Here is a 19,988-nt window from a genome sequence, read left to right on the forward strand (position 1 = left end):
GGACTTAACATCGGAGGTCATCAGTCCCCTAGAACTTAGAGCTACTTACACCTAACTAACCTAAGGACATCACACACATCCATGCCCGAGGCAGGATTCGAACCTGCGACCGTAGCAGTCGCGCGGTTCCGGACGGAAGCGCCTAGAACCGCTCGACCACCGCGGCCGGCTTCAAGGATTTCTTTATATTGTTCTTGCCCGATTGTCCGCTCAATAATGTGTAATCTACCGGGACGTTTCACAGATATCCCAATCCGGATCACTTCGGAAGTTGGATGCTTCACACATTGCTGCACACACTCAGCTTTGAACTGTTCTCTACGTCTGTGACGAACATACTGGCTGCTATCTTTTTATTTATTTATTTATTGTTCCGTAGGACCAAATTAAGGAGAAGTCTCCATGGTCATGGAACGATGAAATATAAAAAAAACATATTCAGGTGACAAGTCGTAAGTTTAAATGAAGAAAATCAAGAATGTAACACTGGAATTTGCTTAATTTTTTAGCTCTTCCAGGAGCTCCTCGACAGAATAGAAGGAGTGAGCCATGAGGAAACTCTTCAGTTTAGACTTAAAAGAGTTTGGGCTACTGCTAAGATTTTTGAGTTGTTGTGGTAGCTTATTGAAAATGGATGCAGCAGAATACTGCACTCGTTTCTGCACAAGAGTCAAGGAAGTGGATTCCACATGCAGATTTGATTTCTGCCTAGTATTAACTGAGTGAAAGCTGCTAACTCTTGGGAATAAGCTAATATTGCTAACAACAAACGACATTAAAGAAAATATATACTGTGAGGGCAATGTCAGAATTCCCAGATTTTTGAATAGGGGTCGACAAGAGGTTCTCGAACTTACACCACATATAGCTCGAACAGCCCGTTTTTGAGCCAAAAATACCCTTTTTGAATCAGAAGAATTACCCCAAAAAATAATACCATACGACATAAGCGTATGAAAATGTGCGAACTGTGTTGAACTGTCACTTATTTCAGATACTGTTCTAATGGTGAATAAAGCAGCATTTAGTTTCTGAACAAGATCCTGAACATGGGCTTTCCACAACAGCTTACTATCTATCCGAACGTCTAGGAACTTGAACTGTTCCGTCTCGCTTATAATATGCCTATTCTGTCTGATCAAAATATCGGTTCTTGTTGAATTGTGAGTTAGAAACTGTAAAAACTGAGTCTTACTGTGATTTAGCATCAAATTATTTTCCACAAGCCACAAACTTATTTCATGAACTACTTTATTTGTTACTGTTTCAATATTACACACAAGATCCTTCACTATCAAGCTGGTGTCATCAGCAAACAGAAATATTTTTGAATCACCTATAATACTAGAAGGCATATCATTTATATAAATATGGAACAACAGTGGCCCCAGCACCGACCCTTGGGGAACGCCCCACTTAACAGTGCCCCATTGGGACTGAACATCACTACCACTCTCAATATTGCGGAGAATTTCCTTCTGCTTTCTGTTCTTAAAGTAAGAGGCGAACCAATTGTAAGCTACTTCCCTTACTCCATAATGGTCCAACTTCTGCAACAATATTTTGTGGTCAACACAGTCAAAAGCCTTCGTTAAAACAAAGAAAACACCTAGCGTTTGGAACCTTCTATTTAATCCGTCCAAAACCTCACAGAGAAGAGAGAATATAGCATTTTCAGTTGTTAAACCATTTCTAAAACCAAACTGCACATTTGACAGCAAATTATGTGAATTTAAATGCTCCAGTAATCTTGTATATACAACCTTCTCGATAACTTTAGCAAACACCGATGGCATAGAAATCTTCCATCACAGTGAATACAGATTCGTCACTGAAGCATACCTGAAGCATGTGTACAAAATTGCAAGTTAGAAAAGTTGGGAACAGTTGCATAGCAGACCTCAGCAGTCCCAAAATTCAAATGTGCATTTCTTCAGTATAAATAAAACATCACAGTTTCAAGCCAAAACTCCTAACTTTAGAGATCAGACCCACTTAATTTACCATATCGTTGCACATACCTTAGCCCATTCCTCACTCGTCCACTCCTGAAGTTGTTTAGTCCACTGCAATCTTCTGAGTTTCATGGCAGGTGTGATTTTCTGTTTTTTTTCCTTGGTCGGCGCGCCTTTAAACCACATTCAAACAGCCTCCTCTTGGCTGCCACAGGTGAAACTTCAGCACCCAAACCTTTCAGCTGATGGCTCATGTCTGTAGAAATAAGTTTACGGTTCATTCTTGCCATGTTTGTAAGTCTTATTGTTCTAGGACTGATTTTTCTTTTACATAAATATTTTTCTATCCTGTCTGGCTTGTATTCACCACCTTTCTGCACTGAAAGTTTGATTTTGCTGAGTTTTCTGTGATATTCTGTCACCAATTTCTTGCTGTGTATAACGATTTTCAGTAAGAGGTGCTACCGCAGCCGAAACTTTCCGAAGTGAAACATCTTTTGTCTTCCCCGTAACCTCACTTTCTTTGGAAACTCTACGATTTATTCCTATAGCTAAAAACATGCAAGCTCACAAGGTGTATAATGTCTTGTTAAGGTAGCAAGAAATTGATAGAACAAAGAACTAGCTGACGTACACCACAGAAACATAAAACATTCGTGTAAACACAGTTTCAAAGTACATCTACATGATTACTCTGCGATTCACCTTTAGGTGCTTGGCAGAGGGTTCATCGAACCACAATCATACTATCTCTCTACCATTCCACTCCGGAACAGCGCGCGGGCAAAACGAACACGTAAACCTTTCTGTTCGAGCTCTGATTTCTCTTATTTTATTTTCATGATCATTCCTACCTATTTAGGTTGGGCTCGACAAAATATTTTCGCATTCGGAAGAGAAAGTTGGTGACTGAAATTTCGTAAACAGATCTCGCCGCGAGGAAAAACGTCTTTGCTGTAATGACTTCCATCCCAACTCGCGTATCATATCTGCCACACTCCCTCCCCTATTACGCGATAATACAAAACGAGCTGCCCTTTTTTGCACCCTTTCGATGTCCTCCGTCAATCCCACCTGGTAAGGATCCTACACCGCGCAGCAATATTCTAACAGAGGACGAACGAGTGTAGTGTAAGCTGCCTCTTTAGTGGACTTGTTGCATCTTCCAAGTGTCCTGCCAATGAAACGCGACCTTTGGCTCGCCTTCCCCACAATATTATCTGTGTGGTCTTTCCAGCTGAAGTTGTTCGTAATTTTAACACCCAGGTACTTGGTTGAATTGACAGCCTCGAGAATTGTACTATTTGTCGAGTAATCGAATTCCAACGTGTTTCTTTTCGAACTCGTGTGGATCACCTCACACTTTTCGTTATTTAGCGTCAACTGCCACCTGCCACACCATACAGCAATCTTTTTTAAATAGCTTTGCAACTGATACTACACGGAAATTAGAGCATCATCTGCGAACAACCTAAGAGAACTGCTCAGATTGTCATCCAGGTCATTTATATAGATCAGGAACAGCAGAGGTCCCAGGACGCTTCCCTGGGGAACACCCGATATCACTTCAGTTTTACTCGACGATTTGCCGTCTATTACTGCGAACTGCGACCTTCCTGACAGGAAATCACGAATCCTGTCGCACAACTGAGACGATACCCCGTAGGCCCGCAGCTCGATTAGAAGTCGCTTGTGAGGAACGGTGTCAAAAGCTTTCCGGAAATCTGTCTGTGTATGTACACAGACAACTAACACCAAGACGATTTGGAGGGAAAATGAATAGTGTTACCAGCTGTGAAAAGTTGAGTGATCTTTGAGTTGCTTGGAAGCGAAATTTCGTGGCATCGATCACACCATTAAAACGTATCGATTATTACACTTTTCCCCTCCCATTTTTACACCAGAAAAACTTAAGCGAATCAGAAATAAATCGTGTAGTCTAATAATTCGGACACGTCTGTAGAACACCTGCAACACCCTCCCGGCCTGGCAGCCGTGGTGCGTGGCGGAGGGTGCTATCGACGAGCCGCCACACACCAGGGGCTGTACACAGTGTAGCTTTCTCTTTCTCGGTTACGGTACACGGGCCGACTGAGGCGAGCGTAAATGTCAAGGATAGCAGCACGTTGGCTCACACAGCGGCCGACCTGTCTCCTTCCCCCCCCCCCCCCCCCCCCCCCCCCGCCCTCCAGCAGCCGACGGCCTTCCAGCGCTACCTGCTGCCTGGAGCCCGCTCCAGACGACTCCAGGAACCGGCAGCCAGCTCTATATAGCAATTAGGCCCCGACGGACCGCTAACCGTGTGGTAGCCAAGTTCACGGGCTCCACACGCGACTTCGTGTCGCACGTCGTCTTTTAAGAAAACTCCTTCCGTTGTAACGCTGGCGTGTGAGTTTACGTTGAGCGGCAGAAAGTCACGGGAATGCACAGTGTGTGGCGTAAATAGCGGGTCGCTCTTTAAAAGCACACCTAAAGCGACGCGACACGCATTCCACAAGCCGTCGGAATCTTTCTGACACATCTTCACCAATTAAGGGGCTCCGGAACGCCCTATACTTGCGATGTTAAAATAACGCTTATAAATTACATCTTTCCTCACAAAGTATTTGAGGTAGAAAGTTGAACTTTTTACAGATTATTTATTAGAATATGGGCTACAACTTAACACAGGGATTTTACAAAATTTTAATTCAGTTATTAAAGATGATTTTTTTTCAATTGTAATGAAAATTCACAACATTTTTTTTGCAATTTTTTATTTATATATTCAAAAATATACAGTTTTTTCGGAAAAAGGCTGTGTTAAATTATGCAGAAGGTACTGTGTAACATTTACTGAAAGTTTGAAACAAATATGTTTGAAAGATCCTTAGAAAACATGTAATTAGTATGAGAAAATAAAAGTTTTGGGAATCGAGCGACAAAGATTGGATTAACTTTTTAGTGCATTCCAGGTCCATAGGATGGATTATCTTCATCCTCTACAAACTCCTCCTCCAGCTTCCTCTTGTTCCTCCTCCTGTTTACTCTTGCTTGTATTTCTAGACTCTTTACAGCCCTGTCTGCAGCCCGAAGGCGTTCCTTGTCTAAAGCAAGCATCGCTCGTACCATGTTAGAACCTATCTTCATTCCCATATTTCTAAATACCTTGCATCTTACAATGTTGCCATCATTGAAAGTCGCAACAGCAACTTTCCTTTTACTCGTTATTATACTTCAACAAATCAGAGACTCAAGAAACAGAATTAATTACGAATATTTTCGAGATAACGACAGAGTAAATAAACATGAAACAATCGACAATCACACCAGCGATATATATTGAACCATCACAGGTTAGCCACAACACATACTTTATCTCACATCACTAAAATGTACCTGATGAACAAGGACGTTAATAATAACACCATTTGACAGCAGTTTAACAGCGCCACAGTGGGTCACGCCCATGTAGAACACATTTCAAAAAAAAATTTAAAAACAGTTGTAGTCTTCGGAATTGAATAAATTATATATCTATTAAAAGGTAATAGTCTGCAGATTCAGAAAACGCAAAAAAGTAAAAATTGAACTTTTCATGATTTTGAGCCTTTCCGGAGCCCCTTAACAGTTACTCACAGCAACCTATACACCCACACGTTCATACACACACGAACACACTCTATCTCTACATCTACATCTATATTTATACTCCGCAAGCCACCCAACGGTGTGTGATGGAAGGCACTTTACGTGCCACTGTCATTACCTCCCTTTCCTGCTACGGTTCGCGGGAAGAACGACTGCCGGAAAGCCTCCGTGCGCGCTCGAATCTCTCTAATTTTACACTCGTGATCTCCTCGGGAGGTGTAAGTAGGGGGAAGCAATATATTCGATACCTCATCCAGAAACTCACCCTCTCGAAACCTGGACAGCAAGCTACACCGCGATGCAGAGCGCCTCTCTTGCAGAGTCTGCCACTCGAGTTTGCTAAACATCTCCGTAACACTGTCACGCTTACCAAATAACCCTGTGACGAAACGCGCCGCTCTTCTTTGGATCTTCTCTATCTCCTCCGTCAACCCGACCTGGTACGGATCCCACACTGATGAGCAATATATAGGTCGAACATGCGTTTTGTAAGCCACCTGCTTTGTTGATGGACTACATTTTCTAAGGACACTCCCAATGAATCTCAACCTGGTACCCGCCTTACCAACAATTAATTTTATATGATCATTGCACTTCAAATCGTTTCACTCGCATACTCCCAGTTATTTTAAAGAAGTAACTGCTACCAGTGTTTGTTCCGCTATCATATAATCGTACAATAAAGGATCCTTCTTTCTATGTATTCGCAATACATTACATTTGTCTATGTTAAGGGTCTCTCTCTCTCTCTCTCTCTCTCTCTCTCTCTCTCTCTGCCGGCCGAAGTGGCCGTGCGGTTCTAGGCGCTGCAGTTTGAAACCGCGAGACCGCTACGGTCGCAGGTTCGAATCCTGCCTCGGGCATGGATGTCTGTGATGTCCTTAGGTTAGTTAGGTTTAACTAGTTCTAAGTTCTAGGGGACTAATGACCTCAGAAGTTGAGTCCCATAGTACTCAGAGCCATTTGAACCATTTGAATCTCTCTCTCTCTCTCTCTCTCTCTCTCTCTCTCTTGCACACAGACACAGACACACACACACACGCACACACACACACACACACACACACACACACACACACACACACACACACACACGCACACACACGCACACACACCACACACACACACACGTCCTCCCACAACGCCTGACCCCTCACTCGCTTCTAGGCGCTTCAGTCTGGAACCGCGCGACCGCCACGGTCTCAGGTTCGAATCCTGCTTCGGGCATCGATGTGTGTGATGTCAAATGGTTCAAATGGCTCTGAGCACTATGGGACAACTTCTGAGGTCATCAGTCCCCTAGAACTTAGAACTACTTAAATCTAGTTCTAAGCTCTAGGGGACTGATGACCTCAGAAGTTAAGTCCCACAGTGCTCAGAGCCGTTTTTTTCTCTCTCACTCTCTCTGCGTCTGCCTTTGTCTGACATGCGCACGTGCATGCGACAGCAAAAACATTTTCTGTGTGCTCAATTCGGGCCTGCACCCTAGATTACTCTTGAAAATGTCGGAATAAAGTCGTAAAAAAATCTTTCCTATCAACCAGCAACACGCCTCCCCCCCCCCCCCCCCCCCCGTGTCCTTAAATAATGAAAATGAGTTGTATGAAACAGCTTCGAACTTCCGATTACTCTGAAATTGAGTTAATGTCTTCAATATTTGGCGTTAAGCACGTAAAACCATAATGGCTGAAGACATTATACTTTTACATGCATCTTCATGTCTGTGACGTCATTTATCCTGATGTACGTGCCGTGCAGTACAGTGATATACGAGGGTTGGAATTTTAATAGTGGAAACTGTTTATTTACAGCTCGTATAAAGTAGATACATGTTTAGAAGTTTTACTGACCTTCAGAGTAGTCACCAGCATTGTGTGTAACCCGTTGCCAGCGATGTGGAAGTCGTAGGACACTCTTAGCAGTGCCAGTTGTGTTGACAGTTGGAGCGGTGCGGTCTATTGCCCGACGAATTTGTAGCAGTTCTGAAGCGAATGCCGTGTAGTGTTTCCTTCAGTTTAGAAATCGAGTTGAACTCGCGAGGGCGTAAGTCAGGGGAGTGCAGTAGGTGGTACAGCACCTAGCAGCCCCATCAGTCAAACAAATCAGTAACAGCTCGCACTGTGCGTGCTCGAGCATTGTCCAGCAAAATGATGGTCAGGTCCTGCAGAAACAGTCATCACTTCTGTCTCTAAGCCGGTCGTAGGTTGTGTTCCAAAAGTGAACAGCATAGAGACAGAAGTGGTGACACTTTTTGCAGGACCTGACCATCATTTTGCAGCTTTGGCCGGCCGGAGTGGCCGAGCGGTTCTAGGCGCTACAGTCTGGAACTGCGCGACCGCTACGGTCGCAGGTTCGAATCCTGCCTCGGGCATGGATGTTTGTGATGTCCTTAGGTTAGTTAGGTTTAAGTGGTTCTAAGTTCTAGGGGACTGATGACCTCAGAAGTTAAGTCCCATAGTGCTCAGAGCCATTTGAACCATTTTTTTTTGCAGCTTTGATGCAAAAACTTCGTGGTGCGTTGAAACTGTGCAAGGCCAAGACTTGAGCTCGGAACTTTTTGTCTTTCTGATACAAGTGTTCCACCAACTGAGCTATCCGAGCAAAATCACATCCCACTCTTGACACCTCCATTTCCGCCAGTATCTCATTGCACTACCTTCCAAATTTCACAAAGTTCTCCTCCATATGGTAGCAGCCTAGCCCTACTGGATTCAAAATGGTTCAAATGGCTCTGAGCACTATGGGACTCAACTTCTGAGGTCATCAGTCCCCTAGAACTTAGAACTACTTAAACCTAACTAACCTAAGGACATCACACACACCCATGCCGGAGGCAGGATTCGAACCTGCGACCGTAGCGGTCGCGCGGCTCCAGACTGTAGCGCCTAGAACCGCTCGGCCACACCGGCCGGCAGCCCTACTGGAAGAAAGGGTATTGTGGAGCAACAACTTAGCCATGGGCAAAAGTCCCAGTCCGGCACACAGTTTTAATCTGACAGGAAGTTTCCAATCAGCACACTATAAGCTGCAGAGTGAGTACTGGTTCTGGGTTTTGATGTGTTAGCCCTTGCACATGCAGGCTGTTGTTGGACATCCCCACACGGTGATCCACAAGTTTCCACAGAGATAGAGGAATGTATGGTACAAGCTTCGGCTTTGGCCAGTGGCACATGGAACAAACGCCGTATACGAAATGGCAACTATAACGCGATGCAAACAGGCCATCATTTATTTAGTTTCACACACATTGGCTACACCATATCACAACCACACCATCACCATCCAGTCTAATATATACCTTGGGCTAAGCTACAGATCAGCAGCACACTGCTGTGACCGAGCAGTTCTAGGCACTTCAGTCCAAAACCGCGCTGCTGTTACGGTCGCAGGCTCTAATCCCGCCTCGGGCATGGATGTATGTGATGTCCTTACGTTGGTTAGGTTTAAGGGGGGTAGGACGTCAAACGGGCCTACCTGTAGCAGGAGAGCCACCACAGGACATTTTAATTTACACTGTCTGTACTTTTACAAGTAAATTCTTAAAACTTTATCAGCATGACCAGGAAGGATTCGGGATTCACGCTCGTAGCAGCGGCAGTTCGAAAACATAACAAAATAATTTTTTTTATATGTGAAATTCCATCATTTTTTTGCTTACTATTGGCTGCATTTGTTGATATAGGCACATTTATCTTCACAAGTAAGAGAGATTCTTCGATGAATTTTGCACAGCATACAAAGCATACTTACAGGTGTACGAAACTCTAGAATTTTCCAAATCTATTAAAAACTGTGGTAAAAATTGAGATAATTAACTACAAAATTTGATTTTTTTCCGAACATAAAGTTTAAAATGTAACAGCTCATTCATTTTTCATGAATTAAATACATTCTAGAGTTTCACACACCTCTAAGTATGGTTTGTATGCTGTGCAGAATTCATCGAACTGTCTCTCTTAGTTATGAAGAAAAGTGTACCTATAGCAACAAATGCAGCCAATAGTAAGTGAAAAAATGATCAAATTTTACATGTAGAAAAAATATATTTTGTTATGTTTTCGAACTTCCACTGCTATGAGTGTGAATCCTGAATCATTGCTAGTCATGCTGACAAAGTTTTATGAATTTATTTGTAAAATTATAGACAGTGGAAATTAAATTGTTCTGTGGTGCCTCCCCTGCTACAGGTAGGCCTGTTTGACATCCTACCCCCTTAAGTATTTCTGTCTGCGGGACTGGTGACCTCAGATGTTTAATCCCATAGTGCTTAGAGCCATTTGAATCATTTTTGAACAGATCAGCATGTCACCAGTTGTTTATGCTTTCATATTCACCGTCTTAGTAAACTAACAACAGAACTGTGGATATATCCATCACAGCAGGCATTATCATTATGTCACTGGCTGAATCTGATGCGTCGGATCGAATATTCCTCTTGACCCGTTTGCACCATTGTTATGAAGACAGTACGAGCTGACATGAGGTGTTTTTGTGCCCGTAGACTTTTGTTGGACACCCACACAGGGTGAAAAGGAACTTTCCATCAATGTCACATGTTGTTGTTGTCGTCTTCAGTCCAGAGACTGGTTTGATGCAGCTCTCCATGCTACTCTATCCTGTGCAAGCTTGTTCATCTCCCAGTACATACTGCAACCTACATCCTTCTGAATCTGCTTAGTGTTTGCATCTCTTGGTCTCCCTCTACGATTTTTACCCTCCACGCTGCCCTCCAATACTAAATTGGTGATCCCTTGATGCCTCTGAACATGCCCTACCAACCGGGCCCTTCTCCTGGTCATGTTGTGCCACAAACTCCTCTTGTCCCCAATCCTATTCAATACCTCCTCATTAGTTATGTGATCTATCCATCTAATCTTCAGCATTCTTCTGTAGCAGCAGATTTCGAAAGCTTCTATTCTCTTCTTGTCCAAACTATTTATCGTCCATGTTTCACTTCCATACGTGGCTACACTCCATACAAATACTTTCAGAAACGGCTTCCTGACACTTAAAATGTATACTCGATGTTAACAAATTTCTCTTCTTCAGAAACGCTTCCCTTACCATTGCCAGTTTAGATTTTATATCCTCTCTACTACGACCATCATCAGTTATTTTGCTCCCCAAATAACAAAACTCATTTACTACTGTAAGTGTCTCATTTCCTAATCTAATTCCCTCAGCATCACCCGACTTAATTCGACTACATTCCATTATCCTCGTTTTGCTTTTGTTGATGTTCATGTCATACACTCCTTTCAAGACACGGTCCATTCCGATCAACTGCTCTTCCAAGTCCTTTGCTGTCTTTTACAGAATTACACTGTCATCGGCGAACATCAAAGTTTTTATTTCTTCTCCAAGGATTTCAATACCTACTCCGAATTTTTGTTTTATTTCCTTTACCGCTTGCTCAATATACAGATTGAATAGCATCGGGGAGAGGCTAGAACCATGTCTCACTCCCTTCCCAACCACTGCTTCCCTTTCGTGCCCCTCAACTCTTATGACTGCCATCTGCTTTCTGTAGAAATTGTAAATAGCCTTTCGCTCCCTGTATTTTACCCCTGCCACCTTTAGAATGTGAAAGAGAGTACTCCAGTCAACATTGTCAAAAGCTTTCTCTAAGTCTACAATTGCTAGAAACGTAGCTTTGCCTTTCCTTAATCTTTGTTCTAAGATAAGTCGTAGGGTCAGTATTGCCTCACGTGTTCCAACGTTTCTACGGAATCCAAAAAGATCTTCCCAGAGGTCGGCTTCTATCAGTTTTTTCCATTCGTCTGTAAAGAATTGGCGTTAGTATTTTGCAGCTGTGACTTATTATACTGATAGTTCGGTAATTTTCACATTTGTCAACGCCAGCCTTCTTTGGGATTGGAATTATTATGTTCTTCTTGAAGTCTGAGGGTATTTCGCCTGTCTCATACATCTTGCTCACCAGATGGTAGAGTTTTGTCAGGACTGGATCTCCGAAGGCCGTCAGTAGTTCCAATGGAATGTTGTCTACTCCCGGGACCTTGTTTCGACTCAGGTCTTTCAGTGCTCTGTCAGATAGGACGATCATACCATTTCTCATGTGTTTTTGTGAGCTCACATGCACAGGTGACCCACAAGTTTCCATTAGACACACATGCCAGATGTCAGAGGCCCAGGTGTTTGTTTCGCGCCGCCGCAGCCTGACTTACGTACGACCCCAGCACAGGGTGCCCCGCTAGTTCCCCGTGTGTAACGTGCCCCCCCCCTCGGTGTGCCCGCAGGCTGTTGCTGGTGCTGTCGGCGGCGGCGCTGTCGTCGGCGGCGCCCGATTCGGCGGCGGAGGAGTACGAGTACGAGGACGAGGAGGAGGCGGCGCCGGCGCCGCCCCCGCCGCCCCCGTCGCCGGCCAGGGGCGGCTCGCGGCTCAACGCGCTGCTCGGCTCGAGGGGCGCCGCGGGGGGCAGGCCCGCCTCCCCGCTGACCAGGGGGGGCCAAGCCCGCCGCCCCCGCCAAGGCCGCCGAGCCCGCGCCGCCTCCGCCGCCCCCGCAGCCTGAGCCGGTAAGTCGCGCGCCGCGGCCTGGCCACCCTGTTACCCGAATGTCACCTCACCGACTCACAGGCAACAACCTCACCTAAAACTGAACCTCTCAGCTTCCCCATTGCTACCACTGGATCGTGGCGTCCCAGGGTCGATTCCCGGCCGGGTCGAGGATTTTATCCGCCTGGGGACCGGATGTTTCTGTTGTCGTCGTCATCTCGTCACCATTTGTCAAGGGGCGGCATTGGAACTGGAAAATCGGGAAATTGTACGGGCGCCGATGACCTCGATGTTGAGTGCCCCACAATCTAACATCACGATAATGTTACTTATAATCCGTCTTGATTGCAATTTTTTTTATTCATATGACCGGTCTCGGTACATTCACAACCATCTTCAGATCTGATATTTGTGGTGTCACCGCCAGACACCACACTTGCTAAGTGATAGCCTTTAAATCGGCCGCGGTCCGTTAGTATACGTCGGACCCGCGTGTCGAACTGTCAGTGATGGCAGACCGAGCGCCGCCACACGGCAGGTCTAGAGAGACTTCCTAGCACTCGCCCCAGTTGTACAGCCGACTTTGCTAGCGATGGTTCACTGACAAATTACGCTCTCATTTGCCGGGACGATAGTTAGCATAGCCTTCAGCTACGTCATTTGCTACGACCTAGCAAGGCGCCATAACCAGTTACTATTGATGCTGTAAAACATACCTTACGCCAGCCTGCGTGAGCTTAAACGCGTGCCTTTCGCCTTCCTGTCATAGTGAGTTGGCTGTCTTGCCAGTCCACAACAATATTTCAGTTGCAGGAGTAACCCGTCCAAATCCAGCAACTTTCACATGCTGCGTGACGCAGATCTGAAGATGCTTCTGAATGAACCGAAACCGGTCACGTGAATAAAAAATATTTGCAATCAAGACGGATTATAAGTAACATTATAAAATCACTGATTGCTGTTATCCCATAAGACATTATATGATACGCGAATTGGGATGGAAGTCATTACAGCAGAGACTTTTTTCGTCGCGGCGAGATCTGTTTGCGAAATTTCTGTCACCAGCTTTCTCTTCCGAATGCGAAAATATTTTTTTGAGCCCAACCTACATAGGTAGGAATGATCATCAAAATAAAATAAGAGAAATCACAGCTCGAACAGAAAGGTTTAGGTCTTCGTTTCTCCCGCGCGCTGTTCGGGAGTGGAATGGTAGAGAGATAGTATGATTGTGGTTCGATGAATCCTCTGCCAAGCACTTAAATGTGAATTGTAGAGTAGTCATGTAGATGTAGATGTAGATGCAGATGTCTGTTTTTGCAAAATAATATACAATCGTGCCCTCCCGGTTGGCCGTGTGTTCTAACGCACTGCTTTCCGGACGGGAAGGACCGCTGAACCGGCCAGTCTGTGGATGGTTTTTAGGCGGTTTTCCATCTGCCTCGGCGAATGCGCGCCGGTTCCCCTTATTCTGCCTCAGTTACACTGTGTCGGCGATTGCTGCGCAAACAAGTTCTCCACGTACGCGTACACCACCATTGCTCTACCACGCAAACATAGCGGTTACACTCGTCTGGTGTGAGGCGTTCCCTAGGAGGGTCCACCGGGGGCCGAACCGCACAATAACCCTGGGTTCGGTGTGGGGCGGCGGAGGGGTGAAGTGAACTGAGGTAGTCGTCGTGGGGTTGTGGACCACTGCGGCTGCGGCAGGGACGGAATGTATCCGTCGTTTCTAGGTCCCCAGTTAACGTACAATACAATACATACAACATCATGATCATCATCTGAGCTTTCTGCTTCTGTACCTGACTGATCACCATGTCTGACTCTCGCGTGTAGGATCAGAGTTCGATTCCCGGTACTGCCAGGGATTTTCCTTGATGGGAGGACGGAAACGGGGTTCACACAACATGGTGATGCCAACTGAGAAGCTGCTCGAGTGATTAGTTGCGGCTACGAGGTCTGCGAATGCGACAACGGCCGGGAGACGTCGCAGGCTGACCCCACACGCCTCCTTGCTGTAACCAGATGACGTCACTGGTAAAGGACAACACGGCGGTCGGTCGATCACGATTGGCTCTCCTGGTACCAGAAAGGAGAAGATTCTATAGCATCTGAACGTCAGTGCCCAGTCATCGTTGTCCTAAAGCAGTATGCCGCCATTCTAAAAAGAAAAACACTCGAAGATATCCGAGTGCTGTCGAATGTAACAGTATCTGTACCATATTAACGAATTCGTTGGTAGCTTAGGGCGAAGAGTAGCTGGATTGTGATCATAGACTCGCTAGTCTGAATCTCGCTACCACCGTACTTTTTTATTTTGCGAAACACCATATCACCCGACGAGGTGGCGCAGTCGTTAGCACACTGGACTCGCATTCGGGTAGACGACGGTTCAAACCCACGTCCTGCCATCCCGATTAAGGGTTTCCCGTGATTTCCCTGAATCACTTCAGGTAAATGCCGGGATGGTTCCTGTGAAAGGGAACGGCCTTCTTCCTTCCCCATCCTTCCTCAATTGATGTGACCATTGACCTCGCTCTTTGGTCCCCTCACCCAAATCAACCAACCAAAAATTCCATACCTCCTGAAAACTGGAAATGTTAATTAACAGGTATGAAATAATAATGTTTCAAATAAAAATAACATTTTTGTCTTTCTATTGGTCAGATGGAAATAATGCAAAAACAGACATAATGTCTTATGGGATAACAGCAATCAGTGATTTTATAATGTTACTTATAATCCGTCTTGATTGCAAAAATTATTATTTTTTTTATTATTCATATGACCGGTTTCGGTTCATTCAGAACCATCTTCAGATCTGTAAAAATAATTATACTAATTTACTATTTCACGGAAGCAAATGTTTTTCATCCTATCTAATCAACATCAAATGTACCAGGACGTACCTGATATTTCAGTTACAGGAGTAACCCGTCCAAATCCAGCGACTTTCACATGCTACGTCACATAAAATTGGTTGGCAGAGCGCACGTCATGTATATTAATTATAGCATTATTACCGACAGGTGGCGTCTGGTACATTTGTTACACTCCATTTGTACATACTGTATTCAGTAGATCTTTTTTATATTACAAATATTTGGTTAAGATATGTAGATGTCAAAGTTAAAATCTGTACTTGTCAGGATTGAAAAACAGTAAAATTATCATTTTTATACGATCTAAAAGCATAGGGCGATTTATATATCTATGGTGCTGGTGTGAACTTGTTTTCCTCTACGGTCTGCTTCCGTGGTTCCCGCCATTTTGGTGTTGTGCCGCGGTGCGCTCAGTCGTCTGATGTCCACCGCCGCGGGCAAGAGGGCCGCACAGGAGGGCCCCGGCAACGACGCCAGGCGCTGCAGGCGTCTTCCGGCTTCTCCACCGCGCACCATCTCTCATCCCTCAATCATAACGCGTATTTTAGCATTTATGACGACCTACTAAGATGACAACTGTTGCGTGTGGAGATCCAGGCAACCCCGGTACCAAATGTAGAGACTCTTCGTGGTCGTATTGTGGACGGCTGTGATACAATACGCCATTCTCCAGGGCTGCGTCAGCGCATCAGGGATTCCGTGCGACGGAGGGTGGGTGCACGCATCCTCGCTAACGGAGGACATTTTGAACATTTCCTGTAACAAAGTGTTTGAAGTCACGCTGGTACGTTCTGTTGCTGTGTGTTTTCATTCCACTATTAATGTGATTTGAAGAGAAGTAATAAAATGAGCTCTAACATGGAAAGTAAGCGTTTCCGGACACATGTCCACATAACGTATTTTCTTTCTTTGTGTGTGAGGAATGTTTCCTGAAAGTTTGGCCGTACCTTTTTGTAACACCTTAGTCAAATGGTAATGTCCAAATTTGACATCTAGTGCAGAGTGCTGTAAGTCACTTGATGTAGACTCGGCAGATCACTATTACATTTTGTGTTCAAAGTGTGTTTATATATATATATTAAGCAGTCATTTTTGACCAGACAAGCATTCTTGTAAAGCAATCTTAATGCCCGCTACGCACATCCCGAACACTGCTTTTGTTGCCTAAGAAGAACCGACAGCTAAAAACAGTTTTTTGATGTGTTTAATCGAAATATCGGAAGGATAGGCGATGCAAGGTGTCATGTCAAGTGGTACTGAGTGTACTGAGATCAGTGCTAGGACGCCGAGAAACCCTTCCCTCGCCCAGCCGACATCCCACTGTGTTGCAGTTTCGTGTTCCCAAACCAAGCCCTGACATCCCACGTCTTTCTGTGCGTAACATCCTTTGAGACGCTTCGAATCCCATCGAAAACGAATGTTACAATTCCTCTTTTCCTAGGCCACCTCCTATCCCACTTTTTCCATCTACCAGTTTTCTCCCGCGTCGACGTCCTGCATCCTTTACCCACATAAGAGCCTCACTCGTTCTTCCTACACTCCAATGCCTGACCACAGCTACTGGAAATCCCTGTCATATCCTGCATGTAAGTAAGAAAATGTGCATTATCTCACCACCATCTTATCTTAAACATCATGTATTGTACCTTCTTTAACACTTTTATTATATATGCTGTTCTGCAACAACAACAATTTGTATTAAATTTTTCCTTGTTGAAACTGTATTTTTCCCATCGTGGTAAATGTCATTTTCATTGATATAGCTCATGTCTGCATTATCTATATATATATATCTCTCTCTCTCTCTCTCTCTCTCTCTCTATATATATATATATATATATATATATATATATATATATATATATATAATAAAATTGCTACATCAAGAAGAAATGCAGATGATAAACGGGTATTCATTGGACAAATATTATACTAGAACTGACATGTGATTACATTTTCACGCAATTTCGATTGAAGGATCCTGAGAAACCATTACCCAGAACAACCACCTCTGGCGGTAATAACGGCCTCGATACGCCTGGAAATTGAGTCAAACAGAGCTTGGATGTGGCGTGTACAGGTACAGCTGCCCATGCAGCTTCAACACGATACCACAGTTCATCAAGAGTAGTGACTGGCGTATTGTGATGAGCCAGTTGCTCGGCCACCATTGACCAGACGTTTTCAGTTGCTGAGAGATCTGGAGAATGTGCTGGCCAGGGCAGCAGTCGAACATTCTCTGTACCCAGTAAGGCCCGTACAGGACCTGCAACATGCGGTCGTGCATTATCCTGCTGAAATGTAGGGTTTCGCAGGGATCGAATGGACGGTAGAGCCACGGGTCGTAACACATCTGAAATGTAACGTCGAAATGTTCAAAGTGCCGTCAATGCGAACAAGAGGTGACCGAGACGTGTAACCAATGCCACCCCATACCATCACGCTGGGTGATACGCCAGTACAGCGATGGCGAATACTCGCTCCCAATGTGCGTTCACCGCTATGTCGCCAAACACAGATGCGACCATCGTGATGCTATAAACAGAACCTGGATCCATCAGAAAAAATGACGTTCTGCCATTCGTGCACCCAGGTTCGTCGTCGAGTACACCATCGCAGGCGCTCCTGTCTGTGATGGAGCGTCAAGGGTAACCGCAGTCGTGGTTAGCGAGCTCATAGTCCGTGCTGCTGCAAACGTCGTCGAACTGTTCGTGCAGATCGTTGTCGTCCTGGAGATGTTCCCATCTGTGGACTCAGGGACCGAGACGTGGCTGCACGATCCGTTACAGCCGTGCGTATAAGATGCCTGTCAACTCGACTGCTAGTGATACGAGGCCGTTGGGTTCCAGCACGGCGTTCCGTATTACCCTCCTGAACCCACCGATTCCATATTCTGCTAACAGTCATTGGATCTCGACCGAAGCGAGCAGCAATGTCGCGATACGATAAACCGTAATTGCGATAGGCTACAATCCGGCCTTTATAAAAGTCGGAAACGTGATGGTACGATTTCTCCTCCTTACACGAGGCATCACAACAACGTTTCACCAGGTAACGCCGGTCAACTGCTGTTTATGTATGAGAAATCGGTCGGAAACTTTCCTCGTGGCAGCACGTTGCAGGTGTCGCCACCGGCGCCAACCTTGTGTGAATGCTCTGAAAAGCTAATCATTTGCATGTCACAGCATCTTCTTCCGGTCGGTTAAATTTCGCGTCTGTAGCACGTCATCTTTGTGGTGTACCAATTTTTATGACCGTAGCAATTGGCCAGTCCTCCAGTTTCTTCGGGAAATCATTTGTGTAGGAGTATATATGATGTCACTCCTCAACCTAAACTTCATAAGGGTTGTAGGGTGACAACAAAGTGTATACAAAATGGTGTGATGTTTGCTGATGACGTGGTTAAACTTGCCAGCTAGAAGAATTTTCTAAAAGTATTCCAGTGTCTCCCTCGTATGCTGCAAGCGATTCGTCCAGTGTGGAATCACCGTGGGACCAGTTTTGGAGTGCCATAGGTCCAGTGGAGGAAGGGGTGTTTTGGGAGGGTGTGACGTGGATTGTCTTGTCTTTCAGGCGGAGGCTGAGGAGGGCAGCGAGGAAGAGGGTGCTGAGGAGGACCAGCAAGCGGCCACCACGACCACCGAGCCCCCCAAGAAGGGCCTGGTGCGCGGCGGCGTGAGGCCCTTCCGCAGCAACGACGACCTGCTGGCGGCACTCAAGCGCAGGAGGCAGCAGCAGGTAAACAACAGCAACAACAACAACAAGGGGGGTGGGGTTTCTCGGGAAATCCTCTCGGGTCGTATTGCCGAAACGTTTCGACCAGTTTCCTACTCGTCATCTTCAGGTGGATTGTCAGGCTCGTGTGCAGTTTGTTACTCTGCAGCTGCCGGAATGCAGAGCCCTCTGCTGAAAGGCCCAACAGGTAGGCCACTGAGTCTCCAGGAAAGACATCTCGGTTGGTGGTGTAGGGCGTGGGGTGTGGCACGGCGGGGAGTCTGCACCTCGAGTCCCGAGCACCTGGCTTCGTTACTGCCAGTGCCGTCATATACAGTATAAAGGGTGTCCCAAAAAGAATGATATACCACAGCCGAGGGCAGGTGAGGGGAACCTGGACAGATGACGGGAAAGGAAAGGGCGGGGGGGGGGTGAAGGAGAGGAAAAAACAAAGTGGCGGAAGGGGGGAAAGGAGCTGATGGACGACGAGGACCCATAAGAGGGGGGAGGGTGGTGGGCAGATGCAACTGGGAGTGGGGAAGGCAGAGGAGGGGAATGCAAAAGGACTCAGGAGGGGGGAGGCAGGGAGAGGTTAGGTGGGGAGGAAACGGGATGGAAGGGGGGCAAGAGGGAGCCCGGGAAAAGGACAGACGAAAGGAGAGGGGTACTAAATGTAATCGGCACGGTCTGGAGTTTCAGAAACAATTCGCTAAATGCTGCTACGAGCGCAGTTTCCTCAAAGCCAACCTGCCTCAATGTTACTGCCAGTGCCAATATATACAGTGTGTCCCAAGGAGCATGACCCGATTTTAACTTGTGACAACATTGAGACAAATGTCACTAGGTAACTGAAACAGCGCTAGATATAATCGGAATGGTCTAGAGTTTCAGAAATAATTCGCTAGACGTTGCTACGAGCACAGTTTCCTCAATGCCAACGTGCCTCAACATTACTGCCATTGCCAACATATATGGTATACAGGGTGTCCCAAAAAGAATGACCCGATTTCAACTTGTAATAACATTGAGACAAATGTCACTAGGTAACTGAAACAGCGCTAGATGTAACCTTTTTGTTTCCCTTTATTGAGTTTCGATTCCCCCCGAAGGGGCCGAGCTGGCAGCAGCTTAGTACGCCGCTCTTCAGCCTACAGAATTTGTTATAAAAACATGAAGATAATAAATAATAAAAGCAGGCGATAAAAGCGGTGACTTAAATGGTAAAATGGCGGAAAATCGTGGAAGTTAAAACATAGAACAAAGGGTTGATGATGCTAATAAATTACATAAGA

The 19,988-nt window shown here is 45.5% G+C and overlaps 1 protein-coding gene across 1 annotated transcript in view; it reads left to right on the forward strand.

Moving 5' to 3' along the window:
- LOC126108845 (translation initiation factor IF-2) overlaps positions 1-19,988 on the forward strand; it is a 165,711-nt gene that overhangs the window by 138,997 nt on the left and 6,726 nt on the right. The window contains exons 2-3 of the mRNA XM_049914212.1: positions 11,843-12,113; positions 18,556-18,720. Coding sequence (XP_049770169.1) covers positions 11,843-12,113; positions 18,556-18,720 — 436 coding nt within the window. The remainder of the gene's footprint in view (positions 1-11,842; positions 12,114-18,555; positions 18,721-19,988) is intronic.

This window comes from Schistocerca cancellata, chromosome 11 (genome assembly GCF_023864275.1).
Source record: "Schistocerca cancellata isolate TAMUIC-IGC-003103 chromosome 11, iqSchCanc2.1, whole genome shotgun sequence".
NCBI classification, from domain to species: Eukaryota; Metazoa; Arthropoda; class Insecta; order Orthoptera; family Acrididae; genus Schistocerca; species Schistocerca cancellata.